This window comes from Ahaetulla prasina, chromosome 4, assembly GCF_028640845.1.
Source record: "Ahaetulla prasina isolate Xishuangbanna chromosome 4, ASM2864084v1, whole genome shotgun sequence".
Taxonomy (NCBI): Eukaryota; Metazoa; Chordata; class Lepidosauria; order Squamata; family Colubridae; genus Ahaetulla; species Ahaetulla prasina.
Genome location: NC_080542.1, coordinates 142,234,535 through 142,250,648, shown reverse-complemented (window position 1 = coordinate 142,250,648; position 16,114 = coordinate 142,234,535). Strand labels below are relative to the sequence as shown.

At 42.7% G+C, this 16,114-nt stretch overlaps 1 protein-coding gene across 3 annotated transcripts in view; it reads right to left on the bottom strand.

The window, feature by feature from the left end:
• ACVR2B (activin A receptor type 2B) overlaps positions 1 to 16,114 on the bottom strand; it is a 76,592-nt gene that overhangs the window by 8,182 nt on the left and 52,296 nt on the right. For 2 of the 3 annotated variants that reach the window (XM_058180726.1, XM_058180725.1), the window contains exons 2-9: positions 14,602 to 14,809; positions 9,791 to 9,900; positions 9,653 to 9,709; positions 6,933 to 7,084; positions 6,087 to 6,230; positions 3,658 to 3,801; positions 2,243 to 2,388; positions 174 to 342 (exon numbers count right to left, since the gene is read on the bottom strand). In XM_058180726.1, coding sequence (XP_058036709.1) covers positions 189 to 342; positions 2,243 to 2,388; positions 3,658 to 3,801; positions 6,087 to 6,230; positions 6,933 to 7,084; positions 9,653 to 9,709; positions 9,791 to 9,900; positions 14,602 to 14,809 — 1,115 coding nt within the window. In that variant the 3' untranslated portion in view covers positions 174 to 188. Of the gene's footprint in view, positions 1 to 173; positions 343 to 2,242; positions 2,389 to 3,657; positions 3,802 to 6,086; positions 6,231 to 6,932; positions 7,085 to 9,652; positions 9,710 to 9,790; positions 9,901 to 14,601; positions 14,810 to 16,114 lie in introns of those variants that run through there. The other variant, XM_058180727.1, reaches the window with a different exon arrangement.

Below are 16,114 nucleotides of genomic sequence, written 5' to 3'. Positions count from 1 at the left end.
ACAGGTAGTTCTCACTTCCTAATCACTCATTCACTGACTGTTCAGAGTTACAATGGCGTTAAGAAAGAATAAATTGTACGCTATCATGTGCATACAACAATGGTAACTAGTTTTTCAAAATACAGAACCTAGACAGTACATGAAGTAGCATAGATTTGTCTTATCTTCACCTGCCTTCCAAATTCGATTCACGAAACGAAGTAGTTTAAGCTAACCTGCAAGTTTACCTGTCCATGAGTGTCTCCTGGAGGCTTCCCGGGTTCAAAGCGCACAGCCAGTCCGAAGTCAGCAAGCACGGCAGTCAAATCATTCTTCAGCAGCACATTCTTGCTCTTGAAATCCCTGCAAGGAAAAGCAAAAGGAAAGGAAGAGGGTATTTAATGTAGTGCATTATCAATCTCCAAGATAAAACCATCTGCGTGAGATTTTTGCCACCAATGCCATTAATAGATGGATGCAAACCCAATTTATGAGAAAGATGGGGAGGGGGGAATCAGTGAGGATAATATCCAGGCCAACATTAACACAAATTATGTGCAATGGCATCCTTCCCTTATTGCTTGTGCTCTTAAGTCCTTTGCCAGCTCTTTCCTAGAAAGCAGGTTTGGCGTCTAGAATGTTGCCTTGGATTTTGATCTCCACCCGGAGTTTCACTCAGCTGCATTACTTCCTTATCTACCTCTTAAATTAATCCCTTGTGCTTATTAAGCAACTCCTGGAGTTTCCTTCAGTAAGGGTGGAGAAGAACAGGGAAAAAATAAAGAAAGAAAGGGGCTGAATATAATTAAATTACAGAATTGAGGCAGCAGATGGTAGACCCACGTGTGCCTGGCATTGTAATTCTCTTGCCATCAGTTTAATTGACTGTGGTATCCCAGCCGGTTGGATCACAGGACAAGTGTGGGGCCAAGCAATATAATTAATGAGGGCAGGTTCTGTGGGGTTTTTTTTTTTTATCCCCCGTGAAATGCTCTGTCAGAATACGTTACAAAGAGAGATGCCATCATGGAGAGAGAAAGCTCACAAAAATGGGTGGAGGGAAAATGCAACGAATTCCCAGGGTGTACAGTATCCCAAAGAAAAATTGTCACCGCCCACTGGACCCAAATTTTTTTGCTTTTTTTTTTTTTTTTCCAAGGAGGGAAAGAAAAGAGGAAAGATAGTTCCCAGGCACTGGGTTACACGTTAAAGCTGTTAAAATTGGCGGAGAAACTATCAGAGACCTTATGCCAGATTAGTCAAACTTCTGACAGCCAAGTACACCCGAAACCAAGATTCTCACAGAGGCTTCTCCATCCAGATTTATTAAAAGAGAAAGGGGATTAGGCTACAGAATTCACAACAACTAAATCCTTTCATTATTTGGACCTCCGTTTGAATTCGGTAAGCCCTAGCTTTGTGTGTTCTCCTCAGCTGCCGATGAGAGATCTGTTTTCCGGATAATGAAAGAAAAGGTGCAGATATTTTGGGCTTGTAATTTTTTTACAAACCACCTTTCTCTTTTGCAGGGATTGGAAAGACTAACATTATTTCTAAAGACGGATGAAGATTAAGATACGGGTGGGTATTCTAAGGGTTCTCTGAGAGTGCCTCAGCAGATATTTCGTGGCCCTTAAGAGTTGTGGACAGGGCCACCAATTTTTCTCCTTCCCTCCTCTCCTCTTCCGTTCTTTCTCCTCTCCTCTCCCCTCCCATTCATTTTTGTCCAGACAAAAGAATAGGAAGAATATCTCCACTGAAGGAAACGGTAGTTCCAATACATGAATGATGAATGAAGGAATGGAGTATGTTTGAAGTGGATTTATTGTATCTGAAATTAAGTGCCATTAGGGGGCAGCACAGCACCAAAAAGCTAGGTTTAATCGTTTTCAATTTCTAGCTTAGTAGAACCTTTTCTGCAGGTTCCTATTGTTTAAACAATCCTGGTGCAACCAGCGTGGAAGCTCCCAGATGGCTCAGGATGTCCCATTGCATTGTTCTTCCCTTGTCTGTGTTCGTCCCCCTCACTCTCACACACACACCCCAGCAATTTAGCCTACTACTTCAAAGGAAAACGGAGGAACGGCTAATGTTCCCATAAAGAGGCACAATTCCCTTGAGGAATACGCAACTTGTTTAGATTGGAAGTGGGAGTGATCAATACATCACCTTGAGCTCCAGCCCAAGGACAGCAGGATGAACATCTAAAAGTACGTAAACGAACTTTGATTTGGCGCTAAGGTAGACTAAAAATGGGACCCACCTGTGGGCGATAGCAGGCTTATGTCCTCCCTTGCACCAGGGGATGTCCTCATGCAGATAGGAGAGTCCGCGGGCCATGGTTTCTGCCACGTGGCAGAGTTCGTTCCAGTTGAGAACGTTCCCCTTCAGATAGTCAGTCAAGGAACCCTGGAGGAACAAACCTAGTTGATGTCTGCGACTCTTTGACACACTCCGTGAATCTTTACTCCAACGTGTGTGTGGCATTTACTGTGAACTCAGCCAGTATTTTAAAGCAGGAATCTTAAGCATCCTTCTCTGGGAGTCAGCCCAAGGGTCAGTTCCAAAAACATGACTCTGCATAGAATGCACACACAACGAGTGCCCAGAATTAACAGAGAGCTGGAAGGCACCTTGGAGGTCTTCTAGACCAACCCCCTGCTCAAGCAGAAACGCTATACCCAGTGGTGGGATTCAAGTCATTTAACAACCGGTTCTCTGCCCTAATAATTTCTTCCAACAACCAGTTTGCCAAACTGCTCAGAAAGTTAACAAACGGTTCTCCCGAAGTGGTGCGAACTGGCTGAATAGACAAATGGCTGTCCACTCTCTTCTTGACCCCCCCAGCACCCACCCCGCAGTGTTGGGGCACCCCCCCCCCACCAACTTCTGGAAGCAAGTCTTTCCACTAATTAATTGTTCTAACTGTCTGGAAAGTTCTCCTTAGTTCTAATTTGCTTCTCTGCCAGTGACATTCGTCTGCAGGAGAGAATTAAACACAAGCTTAAATATCCTCCAAGGGGAATAAATGGGATTGAAAATTAATGCTCAATTTGCTTGGCCGTTACTGAGTTTACAGCAATACATGTACAATGATTGGGCCCACTTACAGGTAGTTGTCGAGTTATGGACATAATGGAGCCTTCCTATAATGGTCGTAACTGCCCCATGACTGACCTTTTTGATAGTGAAGTGACTCACTGCAGCCACTAAGGGAACCAATGATTCACGATGAGAGGTTTTGCCAAAAACTGAAAGTAAATGCTGGTTTTTTCACAAAAACACCATGAAATGCAGTCAAATGACGGCAGGATGCTGCAAATGGCTATTAATGTGACTTGGTTGCTGAGCACAAAGTGTGATTGTGACAGCCGGGGGCTGTCAGAATTTTTGAATCCAGATTGTAAACACCCCCTTCCCTCAAGTAACTATTTGGGAACTTCAAACGGCCATTAAGTGACCAGCCGTAAGTCAAAGACCACCTGTACTGTATCTGCAGGAGAAGCTCTTCTGAAGATGCACCTGTTGCCAGAAGCTTGGTTATTGCCTCTGAGCTAGAAGGTGGGGCGGGGGGCTTCTCCTGGGTTGCTAAGAGTCTGTGAAATGCTCTCCACGAGGAGATGGCATTCTTGGTCCTTCTGACGTCAAGAAAGCATCAACCTAGTCAGCCCTTGTTACCTTCTCGTGGAAAGCGGTGATCAGCCACAGCTCCGTCTCCAAGTTTGTTCCCCTCTTCTCGGCTGCAATAAACTGCAGAAGGTTGTCATGCTTCATTCCTGGGGTGCTGAAGATATCCCTTTCGCTTTGCCAAGACTGCTTGTCCTAGAGAGATGGCAGAAGGTTAAAAAGTGGAGAAACAGACAAATCTTTTCGGAGAACCAATGACAACCCGAGACATTTGTGATGTTACAGCCACTGCTTTTATATCCATCAATCCAAACAACAACAAAAATACTCCTGGTAATTTGACCATCTTTGCATTTCCTCCCTTTTCTTATTTTCCAGAGCTCTTGGCATTTTCGTATTTGCAAGTGCAGCTTGCTGTAGAGATGGAATCAACAAATATTGGGAGGGGAAGGAGATAACTGCACCCTTGCCATTTGAAGCACGCCAAGCTTTGGTCAGAAACAAGTATGGTAGACACTGATGATTGTCCGGCGGATGATTGGCTAACCGTTCAGACGGCTACCCAGGCCAGATAACACAATCAACTTTACAGGGAGGGCTGCTTCTGCATTTCCTGAATTTATTTTAATTTTAAAAAACGGGAGAAAAGAAAATACCCTCTTCTGATCTCCAGCAATTCCCACCAAATTGGACAGTAGGTGGATTCTGGGCCCCATGTTTTTACTTTTGGTTCACATGTGGCTTTTTTTATGCTACATGTTTCTCCTAGCTGCTGTCTTGGCTCGAAACTCCCCACTGTCGGTTGGGAAAAAGTAGCTAAGCTAGGAAGTTCTTCGAACTTTCAGGAGCAAAGGCTGCAACCCCCTTCTTTGCTTGTCATGTCTCCTCCACTGAAATAGGCACTAATGAAGGAGCAGCTATCTGCTTCCTCCTTCGCATTCCAAGTTTTCTGATTTATCTGTACAGGAGATGGTGGATTAAAAAACAACAACCCAGGAACCAGAAAAAGAAGCCTGTGAAATGATGCAAATACAGATAGTCCTCAGTTTACGACCACAACTGAGCCTAAAATTTCCACTGCTAAACAAAACCGTCGCTAAGTGTGTTTTGCCCCATTTTATGACCTTTCCTGCCACAGTTGTTATCACCGCAGCTGTTCAGTTAGTAACCTGATTGTTAAGTGAATCTGGCTTCCCCATTGACTTTTACTTATCAGAAGGGCGCAAGAGGCAATCACATGACCCCGGAACCCTGCAACTGTCGTAAGTACATGCCAGTTGCCAAGCATTCCGATTTTGATCACGTGGCCATGGGGATGCTGCAAAGGTTGCAACTGTGAAAAACGGTCACAAGTCGTTTTATTCAGTGACGTTGTAACTTCGAACAGTCACTAAATGAACTATTGTAGGTTGAGAGCTCCCTGTAATAAATGGTTCCAAAGATAACCTCCCCTTTTTACATGTTTAGCATTGTTTAAGTTTGATGAATGTCTCACAGAAACTTAAGCTATCAAAAATCTGTTACTGTAAAATTTGTTTTCTTAGATGACCCAGGAAAGAAGAATAAAGTTTTTAATGATTTCTCTCAATCTGAACATAATAGAGTCTCAGGTTTTTGCCAAGTGCATTATTTATGTTTAACTCTAGCAAGGATGGGCTATCTTTTTAAGATTAAAGGCAACGACAAGCCATAGATTTAACGATTTCCCTCTTCTTGCATTAAAAATTACAATCCTTTGGCAATTTGTGGGAAGGCTTTAGGATACGGTTCCAAGACTTTGGAATCAACGTGCCTTGAAGTGTGATTTGAAATATTTTATCCCCGCTGTCATGCCTGAAGAAGCTGCCAAGATAAATAACATAAAACAGCAATATATAAAATGCTTGCAGATTCACGGAGCTGGGAACTTATTGCCATTCACTTGTGCGTACAACAGAGGCTGCCTGCACACTTACAGAATAAATAATGGCTTAGCGTGAAATCCAAAACAGACCCCCCAAGCCATTTGGCTAGGTCTTGAATCATGCAACTGCGTTTTGATCTATGAAACAAGGGAGATGTAGCTGAGCAAAGCAGGGGACAAGAGCAATGAACCTTTAAGGGAGGAGAAACTGTAACTCAGGCCCGAGGAAGTGTGAAAATAACCCTTGATTTGTTTGGCATAAATTGGGGGCAGAGAGAAACCATTAAACTTTCAAGCTTGAGTTTTTCCTACCTCACAGGTGTTTCTCAATCTTAGCAATACTTAAATGATGTAGACGTCAACTCCCAGAATTCCCCCGCCAATATGGCTGGCGGGGGAATTCTGGGAGTTGAAGTCCACCAACTTCAAGTGGTCAAGATTGGGACACACTGCTACAGACTTCTACTTACCTTGAAGACTTAAAACATGGACCTCTTGATAAAATTGCTAACCTGGAATTCTGTAAACAAGTTCTACCTTACTCCAGGTGTTATTGGAAAGCAATTCCATTCCTCACCTGTACGGGGAAGATTTTCACTGCCACAAAGTCATTCATCAGTTGTGCTTTCCAGACACAGCCAAAACGACCTCTGGCTTTGACTTCTAACAACTGCAGAGGCTTCAGTCCAACCATTGGAGAAGGAGGTGGGGGTCCGGGGTCCTAGGAGAGAGAGGTAGGGGGGTGATAGGAATCAGATAAAATTGAAATATTGTCAGTGTATGGAGGAATTTCTTGTAGGAGCTGGCAGGTGCCAATGACTGACATAAATTGAGAGGATGTCTATAGAATATCTTATTTTTTCCTCAATAGAGCAGTTTTTAGTCAATTTGATCTGGAGGAGTAGACCAAGAATAGGAAATCCAAGGATTGCAGGTCAGGAATCTTCCCCTAGCATTTTCACTCTAGTTTTAGCTTTGTTTTTACAGGCTATGCAGTGGTGGTCTACATAAAAAGGCAAAGGGTTCCCCTGTCCAGTTGTGTCCAACTCTAAGGTATAGTGCCCATCTCTGTGTTTTGGCTGAGGGACCCAGCATTGTCCGAAGACAATTTAAGCAGTCATGTGGCCAGCATGGTTATACGCCAAAGGCGCATGGAACGCTGCTTACTGTCCCAGCAAAGTGGTACCTATTTCTCTACTCGCAGTTACCTGCTTCGGAATTGTTAAATGGGCAGGAGCTGGAGCAAGTGACGGTAGTTCACCCCATTGCGTGGTACTTAAAGCTCAGCATCTGTAACCGCTGAGCCATTGCGTCCTACGCTCAAGTTTAAATTCAATTTATTTTACACCACTGGAATGAAGGACAACACTGAGTTCCTTGAACAGATAACTAGTTTACCAGAAACCTCTCTCATCTTACATACCTCGCTGACATCGACGTGCCCATACGGAGGTTTGCGGTGACGGTACATCCAAAAAGCCAGCAAAACGGCAATGGAGACAGCAGTCATGGGAAACAAGGAATAAACCACCACATGGAGAAGCGAGGCATTTGGAGGCGGTGGCTCATAAACCACTGAAAGAAAGAAAATAGTAACCCTGTTTAGAACAGGTACAAATGTCAGTCTCCAACACCCTGCCTTCAAGGCAAGGTAGAAGCTACAGGTAGTCCTCAACTTACAACCACAATTGAACCCAAAATTTCTGTTGCTAAATGAGACACTTGCGTATGTTTTGCCCCAGATTGAGACCTTTCTTGCCACAGTTGTTAAGTGAAACACCGCAGCCGTTAAGTTACTTGCCCGGTTGTTAAATGAATTTGGCTTCCCCACTGACTTTCTTTGTCAGAAGGTCACATGATCCCTGCAACTGTCATAAACATGAACCAGTTGCCAAGCTTTTGAATTTTGATCACGTGACCATGGGAATGCGGCAGTGGTTGTTAAGGGTGAAAAACGGTCACAAGTCACTTTTTTCAGTGCTGCTGTAACTTTGAATGATCGCGAAATGAACTGTTGTAAGTTGAGGTCTATCTGTATCCTAACGTGACTATTTCAACCAATTTGATGTGAATGTTAGTACTTGCCCATATTAATAATCGCTGCAGTTTCCTTAAGCATTCGTAAGTTCCACAATATCTTTATCTCCTATGAAGAGCCCCCCAAAAATTCTTCCCCCCAAATGATAGTGCTTAAGAGCCCTACCATACTTTTTTTTTTCTTCCAGGAAAAAAAATCAATTTGAAAGAGAGGTGAGGGGGAAAAATTGAGTTTGTGAAGAAGACCCCCATGTTTCATTGTATAACCAGACAGGTACAAGTACCTAATGACTGTTATTTTGGGGTCTTGGAATTTAAACTTTAGTTTCAATTCAGTTAAAAGAACAGGAATTTGTAAAACATTATATTGTGGCTTTTAAAATATTATTTTAATCAAAACATTTTAGAGAGGCATGCATATATCACTGGACAGGCTCCAAAATGTTTTGATTTTGGCTCCTGAAAAATGGTCTATTAAGGACCAATATTTTTCATAATTAGTACATTCAGCTGACAGACTGAAGCAAAATTGCAGCGCAGCGGCTTAGCTAGGAATGAACAGTCCATTGGTCCACAATGATCCAGTCATGTCCACCAACTGTCCCTTAAGTGGGCACCATTAACAAACGGCAGTTGTTTTGAAGATGGTTCAACATGTTTGCCATGTCTTCAGAACAAGAGATTCTGAACAGCAACATCTGCAAGAATCTGCAGTGAAACTGAAATGGAGAAGCATAGATCATGACTCTTATCACACAAAACACGTGACCCCGAGACTCATGCTAAGGAATTTGATTCAAGTGTTAATCCACATTTGGCATCATGGCATCACTAGGCATTTGGCATCAAATTTCCCTGAAATTTCTTATTTATTTATTATTTCATTCATTTTTTAAAAATTCCCCTTACATCAAACCATCTGTAGTTTGTTTATTGAATCAACAGAGTGAAGCAGCTCACTGCTTATTACTTAAATTATCTCAAGAACTTTGATTCAATTTTTCAGTCAGCTATTTCTCATCAGGACAAAGAGCAGAGGAGTAGGGTTTGGTCTATAAAGGAAGAACATTGTGTTCTGTTTTTTTGGATGGCCACTACACTCCGGATTACTTTATGTCTTCTAGATCACTAATGTCTGACCTCCTGTATCCCCGTAAAAGAATTGTAGGAAGCAGTGTGACCTGACCTACTGTTAAATATGGCCCTAACCTAAAATAAAGACCAACTGATCAAAATCACATTTTATACAGAAGAAGAGGAGGAAAAGCAGGAGGGGGAAGGTGGATCGGAGTCATGAAATTGTTGAGCAAACTCTTTTTCTAGTCATAGACTTTTCAACCTGTAACCTTTTAACTCTATCAACGGATTTTTAAAAGTTAGCTCTTCCAACAAACATTCAGCCTTCCAGAATATGCCCCTGAGTCCCTAGGGCGGTATATAAATGTGAACAAATAATAATAATTATTATTCTAAGAGGGAAAGGAATTCTCTTATTTTTTTATCTTAGAAAATTGCACTGAAATTCATTAATTCAACCAGAATAACAGAGTTGGAAGCAGCGGTGAAATGCACTTATCTTTGCTACTGGTTCAGGAGTGTGAGCATGTGCACGCTCACTACGCTCATGTGCTGCACCTCTTCTGCGCATGCGCAGAGCCTCCTGCACATGTGCAGAGGGTTAAAAACAGGACGTAATGACGTCCTGGCAGGTGGGCGGAGCAGTTCGCACAAGCTGGATAGCAGTTCGCACAAGCTGGATAGATCCAGCCAGATTTCACCGCTGGTTGGAAGAGACATTGGAGGTCTTCTAGTCTGATCCTCTACTCAAGGGGGAAACCCTACACTATTTCAGACCAATGGATGTCCACTCTCTTCTTAAAAACCTCCAGTGTTGGAGCACCCACAACTTATGGAGGCAAGTCGTTCCACTGATTAACTGTGAGGAAATTCCTCCTTAGTTCTAGGTTGGTTCCCTCCTTGATTAGTTTCCATGCGTTGCTTCTTGTCCTGCTTTGAAAAATAGCTTTTCTTTGTGGCAGCCCGTCAAATACTGGAAGACTGCTCTCATGTCACCCCTAGTCCTTCTCTTCATTAAACTAGACATACCCGCTTTCTGCAACCGTTGTTGATGTCTTTTCATTGCCAGCCTCCTTTTTTCAGAACCTGAAAAAACTACATTTTGTAAAAAAAAAAACACGAAAAAGGAGACTTATTTTACTGGGATTTATACTCTTTGACTCTCACCTTGTGGGCCATTAGGTTCAGGCAAGTGAGTGAACTTTTCATTGCAGAAATTCCCTTCACAACAACAGAAATAGACTTGTGGATTCTCTTCTGTGGCCACACATTCCTCCCTGTAGATTAAAACAACACAAAAGAAAAGAAGCTAAGCCAGTGAATTCCTGCATTGTTCCATGCAACTGGACCTGCTTCACTGTGCAAGCAAATTCTTTTTCAACTGAATAGAGTACAGGCAGTCCTCGACTTATAACTGGTCACTTAAGTTCTGATGGACCTATCTGGAAGGTACTTATGACCCAGAGCAGGGGTGAAATCCAGCAGGTTCTGACGGGTTCTAGAGGACCAGTAGCGGAAATTTTGAGTAGTTCAGAGAACCGGCAAATACCACCTCTGGCTGGGCCCAGAGTGGGGTGAGAATGGAGATTTTGCAATATCCTTCCCCCAGGAGTGGGGAGGGAATGGGGATTTTGCAGCATTCTTCCCCTGCCATGCACACCAATCCACGCCCACAGAACAGTAAAAGAATTTGGATTTCACCACTGATCCAGAATCAAAGTTTTGATGGTTGGGGGCCCTCTACGGTCATGCGAGCACTCTTTGGGTGCTCAGCAACCGATCACAATTTCAAAACCAGGTCATAAGTATCTTTTTGGAGGTCCGTTGCAGCATCAAATGGTCACTAACCAACCAATCGTAAGGACTACCTGCAAGGCAAATAGAGGCTCCATGACTCATTCCTGATGATTGCAAGAACCATGGTCAGTTCAAAGAATTGTTCCTACCATCAGCCCACGTGGAATGCAGTTCCTTTTTTTTTTTTTTTTTTTTTTTTTTTTTTTTTATTCAAAAAGTTTTTATTAGTCAAAAAAGGTTTATACAAATACATATCAGGTATGGTAAATTTTCATTTTTCTTATCTAAAATAAGAATTTTACTCAAATTTTTTAACACATACAACAGCCATAAGGCAAGCAGGTGACACGAAGTAGCTAAGTTTGCAAATTTTAAATACGTAATAAAGAAGAGTCAAGAATAAACAGAATATCGTACAAAAGAGAATAAGGAAAACCAACACAAATATCTTTATCACTTCCTAGTTTTGGATCTCAGAACTCTGGGTTCAGCCTGACCCAACTCCAGGGCCGCAACAGCGGCAGCCGCTTCAGCCCCATGATCTATAACCTCCCCTTCTTCAATTCCTGGGTCATCTGATTCCAGGAAGGCTTTGTGTTCCTCCACATAGGCCGTAGCCTCCGCAATTGTACTGATTTTTTTCGTAATGCCCTCCCGGAAAATCATCAATCCTCTGGCATCAGCCATCTGAAGCCCACTCCTTCTGGTACAATTTGCTTGACAAAAATAATATTTCTTTCTTTTTCACGTACCTGTCTGGGAATCTGCCTCAGAATGGCTATCTCCTGCCCCTGTAAATCAGTGCCCCACTCCTATGTTTTCTAAGAATTTCATCTCTCGCCTCTCTTCTCACAAATTTGACATGAACCTCTCTGGGAACTGCATGCGTATGCATATTGCTAATTAACTCTATAAACTCGATCCACATCCCAATTCATGAAATCAACACCTCTCCCAAGAAATTCTCCCAACAATTTAGTCACAACATCTCTCAAGTCTTCTTGGTCCACTTCTTCCAAATTTTGAAACCTAAGGAAATAAGACATTTTATCCATCTGTAGTCCAAGCACAGCATTGCCTGTCGCCTCTCTTTTCTGCACTGCCCGATCTCACCCTCCAAACCTTCCACTTTCTGCTTGTTTTCTGCTGAAACTTGTTGAGTATCCTTTAAATCCTTTTGGATAGTCACAATTTCTGCTCTTATTTCATCCAATTTCTTGTCCATATTAGATAACTTTTCCAAAATTCTCCATCTCTCCAGCAGTTGGTCTCTGACCTTTGCCATTAAGGAAAAAAATACAAAATCCTCAGGCAGGCACAGTATCCTTGTAATTTCCTCCGGATCCACCAGGGGCACTCACAGGAGCAACGAGTCCAGAGTACAGTTAGTCAACCAGGAAGTCAAGGGAAGTGATGTCATCAAAATTCTCATAGTGAAGGCGGAAGCTGGACGCCACCACTGTTCCCCAGAAGGAGGGGGCCTCAAACCTTCCCTCCTAAATTTCTCCATCACCTCTTCTCCAGAGCTCCACAAAACCGTAATCTTCTTATTTTAAGTTCTCCTCTCTCCAGAATAACTCGTGCTCCTTCCAACCGCAGGGGAGAGAAAACCCCCGCACCGGAGCACTCCACCACGCCACCGATATTCCTTCCTTCTCCTCCTCAATTCTTCTCCGTTCCCTGTTCACCACCAGGCTGCTGCAGTTATAGATCCAATGCCCCGGTGTCACTGGGCACAGCGGCCCAGGCGACGACCAAAATAATGGCCGCGGCCTGTGGCCTCCGAACCCCGCCGAGCCTAGGACGCGCCAGCATCGGTCCCCACAGTCCTGTATGTCGGCTGGGAGACCCCTGGCGAGCCGTCCGTGCGGCAGGTGTCCTTTTCGGAACACCTGGCCCCTGAGGGCCTCGGCGGCGGCCGGATTCGGGCGCTGGAGGCAGGAGAAGCCTTCCAGACGTCCGTTGCCGCTGGATACCGGAAGTCGTCTCCGTGGAATGCAGTTCCAAATAGGTCCAGACCACCCAATATATTTGTTTTTCTCTCAGCAATGACCATCATCCCACTTCTCATTATAAATCTAACTTTTTCTTTCAACCACTATTACTCATGTGGCTGTAAACATTTAATAAACTCCCGGAGCAAAGAGAAAACCAACTAAGTGCATTTAAAAGGAATACAGCTGAGTGGTTTAGCTGACGCCATCAAAACAAAAATAAAATAGAACGCAGATGCTTGTATGGCCATCATGAAATGGGCAATTAATGGGCAACAGGAGCTCAAAAACAGGTCCACAGTTCCAGTCATTCTGCCCTCGACCCTCCTAACTTGTTTTTCTCCAGATTGCCGCTCCAAATGATTAATTTTCTCCTTTTTCTACAGAAAACAAGCAAACAAGAGCACATGGTTTGCTACGTACAGGATATTCTCTTCAGCAGGCTGGAAAAGGACTCGGCTTTCATTGTGCTAAAACACCTGGGAGATATTTTTTACTTTCCTTGATTCTACAATTACGTGAAAAAGCAGGCAATTGTTGACCTAATGTAGAGACCTTAAATTGAAGTCAGCATGACCGACAGTCTTCCCACTCTGTGGAAATAGCCCCTTTCAGCATAGAATACCTTCTTAAGGTGGGTGAAGGCAAATAGAGGCATTTCAGTGCTCGGAGGGTGTCTGAGTGGGTGGAGAGACATTTGTTAAGGGAGTTTTGCCCCATTTTACAACCTTTCTTGCCACTGTTGTTAAGTGAATCACCGCAGTTGTTAAGTTAGTGACAGGGTTGTTAAGTGAATCTGTCTTCTCCGTTGACTTTGTTTGTCAGGAGGTCACAAAAGGAGGACCGTATGACCCCGGGACACTGCAACCGTCATAACTACGAGTCAGTTTCCAAGCATCTCGGTTTTGATCACACGACCATGCTGCAAGGGTCGTAAGTGTGAAAAACAATCATAAGTCACCTTTTTCAGGGCTGTTGTTAACTTCAAGCGGTCACTAAATGAACTGTTGTAAGTCAAGGACTACCTGTACAGCCATGGTTTGAAGGGGTATGATGATTGAATTGGATATTTTACCAGAATTGTGTCAATTTTGCTGGCCTTTTGTAAATTCCTAGCTCTGTGCCCAGGTTTTGGGTCCCGAATGTGTGAATGGACCTATTTATTTAGATCTTGATTTATTGATTTTATATTTTTAAAATTATTTTTGTAAATAAGGCAGTAAAGTATCTAACCCTCCTCCTACTTTTCCCACAACAACAACCCTGTGAGGTACATTGGACTGAAAGGGAATGACTGGCTCATAGTCAGCTAGCTGGCTTTCATGCCTAAGGTGGGACTAGAATTCAAAGTCTCCTAATGATTGGCCCTAAGTCAGCCAGCTGGCTTTCCTTGGTTAAAGAGCATTCTTGGTGTATGATTTATTGTTGCCCATGTATTTAAATTTTGGTTGGATATTTTTGTGGTTGCTAGAATTCAAAAATGACTTGATGGCACGTAATCAATCAATCAATCAATCAATCAACTTACTGCATTTGTTTTTATTTTATTTTTAATTTTGTTCAGTGCCCAGTCACCCAATCGCTACCTGACTCCATAGCAGTTCTGTTTGCTATACAATATGAAAAACAATTAACATATTCATTGTTTTAACTTCCATTAAGTCTGCTTTGTAAATCCCTATTTAAGCATCAAGAAGAATGAAAATCAAATGAGTGGCTTTTACAGTCTGGCTACTGTAAGACTTTCAACGCCCCACTCACTCTGACCCACTGATAAAATGACATAAATAAAATACGCCGGATGGTATGATTTAGTGTTACAGAAGAACACGCTGAGCTGGAAGGCGGAGTTAAATGCGCCATCAGTTTGGACTCATTGTGTTGCCACAATAGATCCAAGTTCAGCTCCCCGTGATTTCCATTGAATTTAGCCAATTTAACTTTGACCATTAGTGGACTAAATTCTTTTTTTTTTTAGATAGCAATAATAAACTCTTGTGTTTTGAACTCTAGGAATCCTCCTGGTTATTTGCGCCTGACAGTTGTTTACATTAAGAATATGAACCACGGAGCCAAGATTCCATGGCTGACAGCCGATCTGTGGCCATTCCTGTGATGTGAACGACTAAACAGGAATTTAGGACAATGTCTCTATTTCAAGAGGAATTCCTACCTCTTCACTCTTACCTGTCATAACAATTGAAGTCATCAAGCCAACATCCTTTCTTCACTAGTTCGATGGATCCAGAGTTGTTTCTCCAGGATGCGTAGCAATGCAGGCGCTTGTCTTTTTCACCTTCACAACGCTCCACTCCACTCTGGTTAGTCTTCTCCAGTTCCCAGTTGGCATTGTAGTAAACACATTCTCTCGTCTCCGCTTCTCCCTGGCCAGATCCTGGAGGAAGATACAAAAGAATCAAACATTAATGACCATATTGTGGGGGAGGGGGGGGGAAATAATGAAGGCTGGTCATTGACCGTGCTGACCAGGGATGGTGAGGCTTGCAGTCCAGAACATCTGAAAGATACCAGATTAAGTAAGGTTACCGTCCATATTTCTTGCATTCCCAGAAAGACATAAATAAGACTATAAAACGAGACCAAACTCCACTCCCCACTAGCATTGATGATGTTGCCTAGTTTGGAAATGAAACATCAGCACGAAAAGAACCAAGCTCAGAGAACACCAAGGCAGACAACTCAAAACCTTCTAGATAAAACTAAACCCACTACTTCCAGTATCCTCATTATTGCTGTCAAGCTCACTGGATGACCACGCATGAAACCTGTAAAAAGATTAGATTGCCTATTCCCCAAGTTTGCACATACAGAAAGTCCTCACTTCATGACCAATTCGAAATTACAACAGACGTCCCCAGAGCTACTTATAACCAATTTTTTCAAAGTTGGGATGGCCTTCACCAGAGGCAAAGGACACTGGAATGTCAGAGCATCAAAAAATGGACACAATTAGTGTCTGGGAAACCAAAAGGACTGACTGGTGGATGTTGCTTGCACAAAACCCAACACATCTGTCTCAGATTGGAACCAGAGGAAGAGGACAGGGTTTTGGTGGTCAGGGACCACACTCAAAACTTCCTTTAGAAGAGAAGACCGCAGTGGTAGAAACAAAAACGTAAAATGGATAAGGGAGAGGTTTTCTCTAGAGTAGAGTGAAGCCTGAGAAGTCACTTCTCATCATTTGCAATTTAGGATTCTTTGCCTCAAGTGGTTTTTTTTTAAAAAAAAAAACTTTTTATATTTTTTGGCCTCTGTTTTTTTTATTTTTGGGCCAACTCATTTCTCAAGGGCCAGAGGGCTGGCAATTCCCACATTCATACAACAACTTTTGCCAATCGGTTGGGAAATGAAGATTGTGTAAACCTCAAGTGACAATAATGTCCCACAATGTCCTAAGGTTTCTCGGATGAAAAGAGGGGCAACGAACTCATATAAAGCTAAATAAGATATTTATTTGCATCTCTCTGTTTGCTTTCTGTGGTTTTATCTATTTTAAGGCCCTCTTCATCTCATCCAAGGAATTCTGCTCAATTTCCTTAGATTTCCAAAGCAGAATCCAAATGACTAAGAAATAGAATATTGATCTTTCTAGGGTTTATCAGATTTCCCAAACTGCTGGCATTCCTAATTATTTAACAAAAGGCTCATATTGGATGCTCATTTTTTACATCCACTGATC